Source organism: Pundamilia nyererei, unplaced genomic scaffold, assembly GCF_000239375.1.
Source record: "Pundamilia nyererei isolate P.nyererei 1_Seehausen unplaced genomic scaffold, PunNye1.0 scaffold00294, whole genome shotgun sequence".
Classification (NCBI taxonomy): Eukaryota; Metazoa; Chordata; class Actinopteri; order Cichliformes; family Cichlidae; genus Pundamilia; species Pundamilia nyererei.
This window is the reverse complement of record NW_005187695.1, coordinates 125,698-136,503: the sequence shown is the minus strand read 5'-3', so window position 1 is coordinate 136,503 and position 10,806 is coordinate 125,698. Positions and strand designations below refer to the sequence as shown.

Below are 10,806 nucleotides of genomic sequence, written 5' to 3'. Positions count from 1 at the left end.
GATTGGTCCGCTGCGCTGTCGTTCACGATTTAGTTGCCGGTCGTTAACTGGGATGACGTCTGCAGCCCCAAGCCTCAACAGGTAATACCGAGCCCCAGACAAAGGTAACTTTTAAGCAGGCACTGACAGTTGAAGTTTTAGCCTGCAAAAATAACCTTTCCCCCATAGGTATTTAAAATGTTAGTTTAAATAACCAAATCCAGTTCAGTTAAATCCTGTTTTATTTACATCAGCATCTGTCTTCTCAAGATGCCTGTATATTGTAAGGTTAAAATGCTATGATACTACAGAAAGAGTTCTAACAGTCATATAATCCCCTATGAGCATTCACCTGGCAATGGTGGGAAGAAAGAAGTCCCTTTTAACAGGAAGAGACCTCCAGCAGAACCAGGCTGAGGGAGGGGCAGCTATCTGGGTTGGTTGATGAGTGAGAAGAAATGAAGGGGGAGCATGGAGAAAGGTTATTACAGTTCACTAAAACACCTGCAACATACACCATGGCATTATGAAATCTTAAGCCTCTATTCCACTTGACTCTGCTTGATTTCAATCGTTTTCCCATTACATTTTAGTACCAACTCAATCTGTGTGGGGTCATTTGTATGTGACAAAAACACAACAATGTAGGATGTGGAGGTGATGCTCAGTCTATGGATTTTTTATTGGTTTTTGTGCAACCATTTCTCTTGTTTGTAGGGTCAAAAATGATGGTTTGGACTTGTGTGAAAGAGTCGGTCTCATGACTCATTCAACAACGACACTGACTGGCCTATCGGAGGCGTGCAGTCTGTAGACGTAACATTTTCGGACTCAGGTTGCTTGGAACCCAAGCCAAGTAGGTGCTAAAAGTCCGTGGTACCAGGTACTAACTCTTAATAAAAAAAAATTTATATATGGAAGATAATCAAGCCTCATGTTTCAGAGATCCAGTCAGGTACGGCCTTTTGGTTGCAAATATTGCAATTTGTTCTCTGTATAAGTTAGTTGAAAGCTTTACTTGTTAAATACAAATCTACAGATACCTTATATGGTATCATTATTGATAAAACTACAGAAAAGTAACTAAAATAATCTCCAGCTGCAATATTAACATGATATGCTGCATACATTAATCAGTACTTGTGATTAAGTACTATATATCATTCTGCATAATGAAAATTTTTACTGTATGTACGGAGTTTTTGATGCTAAAATGTTCACACAATTAGGCTATTCAAGTAGAATCATGACTTTTCTACTTATTCTCAAGTTTTTATGGTCTTTAAAAATACGTTATTTTGCTACTTTGAAAAATGGTTATTCAATAGACAAAAATATTTTTAACTCTCTTTTTTCATGTAATTCTTTATATATTATGCATGCATGGGGTGCTGCATGGGGTGGGAGACGTTGGACAACGTCTCCCACCCCATGCAGCAGACTGTGACAGCACTGAGCAGCTCCTTCAGTGGGAGAATGCGGCACCCACGGTGTGGGACGGAGAGATTTCGCAGGTCTTTCCTCCCCACTGCTGTCAGACTCCATAATAAAAACTTTAACTGATCAAACATACACATCCATACATATGCAATAATACTAAGTGCAATAATCCTTTCTGTCATCGTTGTATTTTTACTCAGTTGCATATAGCATTTGTATTTGTATTCTATTTTTATCTTATTGTATATTTATTTTATTTTATTCTACTGTATATAGTATTTTATTTTATTTTATTCTACTGTATATAGTATTTTATTTATTCTATTCTGTACAGTTGTGTACTCTATTTATTCTTATTGTATCCTAATTTTTGCCTCATAACTTTTGCACTGTCCACTTCCTGCTGTGACAAAACAAATTTCCCACGTGTGGGACTAATAAAGGTTATCTTATCTTATCTTATCTTATTAGGGTATGGGGCTACTCATAAGACTGAAAGTCACATTTTAAATCTATTTCTACTCAAATATCCTGATTTTATGATGGCCCGTCAAACCCCTAATCTAACAAAGCTCAATCCACTTGCATAAGATATAAAGATTTGCTCCACATTTATTTTCTGTATAAACTTCAGTGCCAAAAGAGACTTGATAATAATAAACAGACCACATAGCCTAAGCACATTAACCACCAGTTAAAGAATGAAACACTCAGATTGAGAAAGCTTATGAAATTCCGCAGTGTACTAATCAACAATATGTTCAGATAAGATTTCACTGCATTGTTTTTTATTCATACTGTTTCAACAATGTGGTCAGAGACATGAATCCACACATTAACAGCACAGATCAGCTGATACTCAGTGGTTGATAAAGAGTCATTGCTGGTTCAGCTCATTGTTTATCAGGCAATCCCCTACCTTCCCATACAACAGCTGATCTGGAAAGAAATCACCTTTTAATCTCCATGCATCATCATCTGACCATCATTGATTGGGCCAGTTAATTATCTGCACCCAGTGAGAGGAAAGACGATGTCACGGTTGAAAAGGTTGCCCTGACCTGCTCTGCTAGACGGACGTGCTGCTGTGCATCTAAAATTCATTTGAGTTTTTCCCCCAGAACTTTTTCCACGTGTTAGTGTCTTCAAATGTGTTGAAGTTTCTGAAATTTTCAGACCTCATTACAGATTTCCTCAGAGGTTATGACCCTTGGTGCGGCTAAGCATTTCATGTGGAGCAATGAGCAAGTCCGAGTCGGACACAGACTTCAGCCAAATGTTTTAATACTCTAGCTCACAGAGTTTCCAAGAGAGCTGAGCTCACTACAAGGAATGATCTCACTTTACTGGAGTGTGCTTCTGTGATTTAAAAACTACTGTTTTATTGGGAAATTATAAATGTTACTAATGCTTTTGCAAGTGGCAACCTTTAGATCCAATGACTGCAGTTCCTCTGTGTTCAAAAGCAGGTCAGCCCCCACAGTCTCATCAGTTATTCCTGTTAAACAGCATTAAAAATCTTGTTGACAGAGCGGTACAAGAAGGAGTCAGGGTCTCTGTGGATACTTTGCACCTTAAAATGCAAGGTCCACAACTAGTGGGTGACATCACAGTGGCTCCATTCATCTTATTTTTATTTTTATTTTATTTCTTCTTCTTTTTTTTTACAATGATAAATAAAAAGTAAGTGTTTAAATCCTCTGGCTGGCCTTTCTGTTCTGAGGTTCTGTCCAGGTAGTCCAGCTTTCTCCCACAGCCCAAAGACATGCCTATTCTGTAAACTGATGATGGTAAAGTGACTGTAGGTGTTAATGGTGTCTGCCTCTGTGCTACTCCTGTAATAGACTTGTGACCTGTCCAGGATGTACCCTGACTCATGCCTGGTTGGAATAAGCTCCATCGCCCTGGCAAAGCTGAATTGGATAGTCACAATATAGTCTGAAGACGTTAAGGAAAACCACAGATGTCACAAACATTTACAAAAAATTGATGTGGCTCAGCATTTAAACAGTGAAGTCAATGTGGAGGGTCCTTAAACCTGCATTCTGTCTAATGGCCAGCAGGAGGCAACTCCTCTGGTTAGAAAACCTTTATAAGAAAATAGTCCTGCTGCTCACTTGGGTTATTAGTTCAACCTTAAACATTTCTGTGATGCTTTTATGGTCTCAGTCTCGAGCTGAAGTTGAAATTAAACTGAAAACAATGTAAATGTGCTTTCTGTAAATTATTGTCATTTGCTGATTTACATATACGGTAAAGCCCTCAGAGCTGCTCACTCATTGTTTCCAGAGCTTAGAGCTTCAGTGGACACATTTTTAGGTGCACCTTGTGAGTATTAGCTTGGACTGCCTCGGTGCGGCAGAGATTCATCAAGGTACTGCAAACATTTCTCAGATTTTGATCCATATTGACATGATAACATCAAACGGTGCAGATTTGTCAGCTCCACATCAGTGATGTGAATCTCCCATTCCTCTGTGGAGGGATTTGGGTACAGTGAATTCCTTTAGTGTTCACGTAACCAGTTTGAGATGGTTTGAGCTGTGTGTCATGGCAGGTTATCTTGCTGGAAGCAGACATCAGAAGATGGGTGCACAAAACCCACAAAGGGACAGACACAAAAATACACAGTGGGTAATTTGTCTCCATTTATTTCTTAACAGATATGTAATCAGTCTCATCATAGATGACCAGCTGGAGCACACGCTCAGCAGTGACAGCAACACTCACAATGAATACAAACATTTCCACCAATCAAGCTGCTGATTATAAGAAAAAACATTGAAACATGTGTCCTCATATTTTAGACATCATACACACTATGATGTGTTTTCAATTCCCCGAATGGATTATAAATAATCTGACAGGTAACACAGTTTAGTTTCACCTTTGACCTTTGTTCAGTAGTGAAGAAGTAACTGAAAAGACTGCTGGTGGTTTCCAGCTCCATCTGTTCACATTTTCAACTGTTGTTTTAATGCATCTTACCACCATGCCGGCTCTACCACTCTTAAATCAGTCAATTCAAAGTTGCAGCATTCAAGCCAGAACCATTTATACTGGTGCCTGAGGTTGCCTCCAACAAATTCCAGCTTGGGGCAAAAGGAGGAATCCCTCACCGTGAGGCCCGAGTCCTGAAGGATGGTGGGGTCAGATGTTCTTGCAGCAGGACTTCTTCTCTGTGTCTTCTGCTTTAGGGCTGTTCAGGGTAACTGCACTCATGGGGCCTCGGACCACTTCCTTACTGCTTACCTTCTTGTGAATCTCTAATGGCATGAAATTGATATATATGATGGCGCAGAAAGAATGAAAAAGTAGAAAAGTGGTTAACAAAATAAAACACAGTAATACCATGGTTCTGGGCCGCACAAAAGTATAGAAGGCTATGATTAGAAATTTACTAATAACTGGCACGTCCACCATGATTTTCTATGCTATGTAATAATCAGCACTCAAACCTTTCAAAAATGTGGCTCCACCACTGTGCTTGACAGTTGGTCGGAGGTGTTTGTGCTCATATATTGAGTTTGATTTAGGTCGTCTGTCCAAAGCACATTGATCCAGAAAATGTGTGGTTTGTCCAGATGCAAGAGAAGAGGCTTTCTTTTGATTACTATTCCAAACAAGACACACTTATTCACTCTTGTTCTAATTGTACTGTCATGAACTTTAACCTTTAACATGCGGCCTGTAGAGTCTTAGAGGTAGCTTTTGGTCCTTTGTGGTTTCTCTTAGCAGTGCATGATCTGATCTTGGGGTGAATTTGATGAGACCTATCCTCCTGGGATATCTGGTAACTGCCTTGAATTATTTCCACTGCACAATGATGGACTCTAAATTGTTTGTAAACGGGTTCATAGCCCTTCTCAGGAGTTGCTTCTCCAAAATGTCTTTCCTCCATGGCAGCTGAATGCTCCAGGCCTGCAAGCCTTTTATACAGGTGCTCACACTCGCCGATGATCAGCTGATAGCTGACAGCTGAAGTGCATTTGAGTAGCAACAACCTCTTAGTACGGGTTAAGTTTTGTCAGTTCTGCTTATATTTACACTTTTGTCGTGTAATGCTATCATTGTTCTTCACTGGCTTTTGTTTACTGTGTCTTTTTTCTTCTAATTGGGATCATTTTCATCCTTTTTTATTGTATATTTAATGTATTCTTTTAGATTATTTAATCCCTTACCTTCCTGCTTTTCTTTTTCTTTTTCTAATTTTTATTGTTTAGGTTTGTCTTCTGTAAAACATTTGCCTGTGAAAAGCATGATATAAATAGATATCACTGGATTTCCTGCTGTTTCTGGAACATATTCTATATTGGAAAGAGGAACTGAGCACAGGAGTGGAAAAATTGGTAAGAGTAAGGGTAACAGATGCATAATTTATAGTAAATATTCACAAAATGTAGGAAAAGGAAAGGCAAGGAGAAATGATATTCATTTATATCAGCAATATAAAAACACATAAAGCATGTGTAAACATAAATAAATATATATATTACCTGCTAAGACAGTGGTAAATGCTGCTTCTACATTTGTAGAATCCAAGGCTGAGGTTTCCAGGAAGAAAAGGCCTTTCTTCTCTGTATTAATAATGATACAAACATTCATGATTAAATTCACATCTGTGCTTATTTTATTTTTCACTTTTATCAAATTGTGTCTCTAGTTTTAACATTGGGGTGTTTGAAATGCGCTCTGTAATAACATTGCATACTCTAGCTTTAATCAAATAATAGGAAATTAGAGCCACAAAGAATGATTGAACAGGAATTTGACTTGATTTCATAGACACAGTAATAGTCTCCATAATTATCAGAAATTAAATTCTGCTGCAGTCCTGGATGTGAATAAAGCAAGCACAAAAGTGAAAACATAATCATTTTTCACAAAAGTTGATAACATTTCAAAAACATCAAAGATGTTTTGCTTTGGAAATGAAATGCAGGCGCAACATTTTTGAGTAACATTTCTTAGTCTTTATAATTCTCTGACATACGTCTTGGGGTTTGAAGCTGCATTTGAACATCATTATATGTTGGAAACGTAGAATTTCACTCTGTATCAACATGTTCTTCTTTAAAATCTCAATCTCCTCTTCTTGCAAAAATCATATTTTTGCTTTTAGTTGTTGCTAAAAACAGGAAACGTGCAGCTGACAGGTTCTGTGAAATCACAGAGATCCTTTCTGTACCTTTTCTCTCAAGTGAAATGTTGTTTTCAGTTTTGTTGGGGCAACACAAAAAATTCCCATTAACGGTAAATAGAACAGAACACATGCACTAATTTCTAGGTTTAGCACTTGTTGACTTTGTACCTGCAAAGTCTTTGGCCTCCTCATTAGGCACTGATCTCTCTGACTCCAGGTCAGTCTTGTTGCCTACCAGCATTACCACAATGTGGGGGTCAGCATGTTCATAAAGCTCCTTTAGCCAGCGCTCCACATTCTCGTAGGTGAGGTGTTTGGTGATGTCATAGACCAGCAGGGCTCCAACAGCACCTCTGTAATACCTGTTAGGATGAGGCAGCCTTTACAGTTGCACACAGAAATCTTTACGCTTGAACTAAGCAGCTAAATGACAGCGATAATTATGAAGTGATTTAAAAAAAAATCTGATTAAAAATCATCAGAGTGACATCGTGTTCATAAGGAGGGAGTAGATGGACATATGTACTCAAGTGCTTATGGTATTAGCTTCAGCTGTCGCCAGTATGGAAGCATAATAGGCAGCTCCTGCCGCCGTCCATTGAAAAAAATTAATTAATGACTTCTGATTGCTCTGAAGTTACGAACCAGTCAATACTTCCCCGACAATCACAATTCTGCTCTCCTCTTCCAGCAGCATAATTAATTCCACTTTAATAGGTTTTAGCTGCTTGTTACAGCACAAATGGGAAATTCCATGGGAGTGAGAATTTGCATACTGGAATAAGTTGGCAAGTAATTACTCAAAAAGCCACGCTGTCAGAAAAGAGCTAATCCAGTGGTGTAGCATATCCTCAGATTTCCCCGTGTCTTAAAAATAAAACGGACATGGTTCTATTGTTTTAAAACCCGTTTCCACACTCTTAATCCTTCTAGTTTAATTAGGGAAGAAAAAAAAATACTGAATCAGTTGGAAGAGAGAAGCACTGAGTGTTCAAAGGAACATCACTGTCCTAACAAGTGGATTTTAAATGTGCCAGTTGGAAAGAAAATGGAGACAAGAATGTGCTTGTGGTTTTTCAGGTAATGCGGGAGGTAACCGAGGATCAGCACCTGTCCTCATGGCTGTTTTGGCTGATAACAGCACCGCCTTAAGATGTCGACATACAGGTTTGCTCAACAACTAAGCAGCAGGAAAACAGGCATGTGGACTGCAAAAGCATTGTGCGTGTCGGTTTGCAGGTGTGCATAAAAGTCACACATTTTTAAGATGCATTCTTAATGAAGAACACATATTAGTGACAAAAGAAGATTGCAATGTGAACCATTATTTTATACCCACCAGTTTAGATGAATAAACTTTATTTAAGACATAAGAGTTGCACATACTGATTGTTGATTTTAACAAACAGTGATTCCAGCAGAGTTTTCTGCATGTGTTAGCCTTCAGATAGAATGGCAACCTGCCCTGACCTATGAAAACTGGAGTCTCTAGTTCCCCCTATCCCATATGGACTGATACAATGACCTAGATAAAATAGGGTCATGCAAGATGACATGACTGTAGGTTACAGCCTCCTAATGTGGACTTTGTAGGTCTATAAAATGGGACTGTTGTATGACATCACTGATGTTGACAGACACCTTGTGCATAATGGTGAGACTGGGGTGACAGCTGACAAGAAGGCATTGTGTGACATCCTGGAAAAAGAATGTAATGATTTTTCTCTGGACTGTAGCGCTATTCATTAGTGAATTTAGCTGTTTCAGCCCAACTACGCTGGCCAAGTGGGAAGCAAACTGTCAATACAGATCATCTGAGGGAGTTGCCTTTGTGTCCTGTTAAGCACAGGACTTTTGTCACGCCTGCTCCTGCACAAGGACACAGTTGGTATGCGTAGTTGAGTAGAAAGAAAGTAGTTCCTACAGGAACCTGATCAAAATGACGTAAAGCAAACATGAAGCCAGGGGGTCGGAGTTGGCCTGGCACAGACTTCAATCCGGCACACTGGATGTTCATAAGTTGTGCAGATTTTCCTACTGATAAAGACTTCCCCTGTAGCCATTTAGGCTATGCCAAAGTAATTAAATATTAGAGAAACAATTAAAGAAAGTGCTTTTCACTATCTACTATAGAAATTTGTGATTTTTTTTTTACAACTCAACAGTTTAAAAAAGGACATTTTCTGTCAATTAACAAATAACAGAACATAACTTGTTCACAGTGAAGTTTTACTAACACGACATCTGCAGACTGGTTCTTGTTGACGTTGTATTTTGATAAGCAGGAATGAAAGTTCACATCCTGATTTGAACAATAACCCCTATTATGCATGTGCATTTTATAATGACATTATAATTACTGGGTAGTGAGCTACCATAACCTTGTGTAATTATTCTCATTTATTAGTGGGATATTAGTAGTATATACTCACGCAGATGTGATGGCCCGGTATCGCTCCAGCCCAGCAGTGTCCCAGATCTGAGCTTTGATGGTGAAGTTGTTGAGCTGCACTGTCCGTGTGCTGAACTCCACCCCGATGGTTGTGCGGCTGTCATGGTTAAATTCATTTTTGGTGAAGCGGGACAACAAATTGCTCTTTCCTACACCAGACTCTCCTATTAGAACCACTGCAGAGGACAGAGAGAAATTTTAATTAGACATTTCTTTTTTTGTTGAAAGCCTGCACTCAGCCATTGCAAAACTAACAAAGCCAATCCCCCGAGATCCACTTCATCCTTTACAACCATTTTTGTCTTATGCCTAGGTGTGTCTCCTGTAGTTGCTCCATAAATCCACAGTATTTGCTGTCTGACATTGGGCTAATTGCACAATCAGGAAATAACTTCATGGTGAAAGAGTTAATTATTTGAGCTAAAGCACGCAGAGGAAAGAATGCAGATAGAGGGCAAACAGAGTTAAACGCCTCTGCTTAGTTGTAGTTTGTGGGGTTTGAGTATATCTCAGTGTACACTGGATGAGAGGGTGGCTGTACAATCAGCTGCTTATTTGATTTATTAACAGCAGTAAATAAGTGTGACAGTTTATTTTTTCTTTCACAGTTTGGCTTTAGGCAGTGTTTTTATTTCTGAGTGAAGCTGTGCAGCACACAGATCCTAACCTTTTTCTGGGCTGTTCATTGTTCTTGGTGTGACTGATTAATATTTTTAAAATGTATTTTCTTTTAATGCGCTGCAGATTGTGTTTTTTTCTCCTTCATTTATAAATTCTGTGAAACACACGTTTCCCTCCTGGAAAACTGAAAGCCTTTGGGGTCTTTTTCTCTTTTCCACGAACAAGCCGTTGTTTTTGGAAATAAAACCATCTGCAAAGTTATTCCAAATCAGGTGGAACGAGTTCAACTGCTACTTCCTTTTTGCCAGAGCAACCTACCTACTGAGTAAACAGGAGAAGTAACACAGACACCCCCTGTGTACATGTCAGTGACTAATATTTGGGTTTCAGTTGTTAAGTAGCTGACTCAGAGAGAAAAAAGAGGCTTGGCTTAATTGACAAAGATAAAAAAGTATGACCACACAAAGAAAACAGAACAAATGAGACCAGTGAATAACTGGATAAGATGAAGTTACATGTAACTGCTGTAGATTCAGTGAGCCAAGGTGTTATGACATCTTCAAAGTCATCAATTATGACATACTGTTTTTGATATTTGTTAACCCCATCTTGTTCCTAATCTCAGCTTCAGCTCATTATTAACGAGGAAATACAAGCCTGATGTCTATACTTCCTGCCCGGATGTGGCTCTAAAAAATGTAGTTTTTCTGTATCTTTATCTGTATTTATCTTTATCTAGATTAGTGTAAAGAAATACTGAAGAGGCAAACAACTAGCCTGGCAATGTTGTCCCATAAAACTAAACCTACTCAGTGCATCAAATGTCATTTTGTAAAGAGTTTCTAAAGGTGTTTTAAGGGGTAAATCAGTGAAATTTTAGATGTGGTAGTGAATAGATTTTTTGGATAGAGTCAGCTGGCAAGCCATTTCTATCCATGCACATTATAAAGAAACATCAATGCAAGAAGTTATTCAGTGGTTTAGTGAAACTTTTAAGTTTGAGGTGAGCTGAAAACCCTACCAATGACAGAGATGGTTTACCTGGGCAACCAGAGCCCGGACCGACCGCTATAGTGACCAGCCGTCCACAACAAAGAAATGCGTGATGTCGGGGTGTACACATGTCCAAGAATAAGAGGATTCTACAAAAGTATTATTTATTTATTACATA

The 10,806-nt window shown here is 38.7% G+C and overlaps 1 protein-coding gene across 2 annotated transcripts in view; it reads right to left on the bottom strand.

The window, feature by feature from the left end:
- Nucleotides 1–4,054: 4,054 nt before the first annotated feature.
- Nucleotides 4,055–10,806, bottom strand: part of rab25b (RAB25, member RAS oncogene family b) — a 12,720-nt gene continuing 5,968 nt past the window's right edge. For both annotated transcript variants that reach the window (XM_005750944.1, XM_005750945.1), the window contains exons 3-6: nt 8,995–9,190; nt 6,731–6,924; nt 5,916–5,996; nt 4,055–4,685 (exon numbers count right to left, since the gene is read on the bottom strand). In XM_005750944.1, coding sequence (XP_005751001.1) covers nt 4,570–4,685; nt 5,916–5,996; nt 6,731–6,924; nt 8,995–9,190 — 587 coding nt within the window. In that variant the 3' untranslated portion in view covers nt 4,055–4,569. The remainder of the gene's footprint in view (nt 4,686–5,915; nt 5,997–6,730; nt 6,925–8,994; nt 9,191–10,806) is intronic.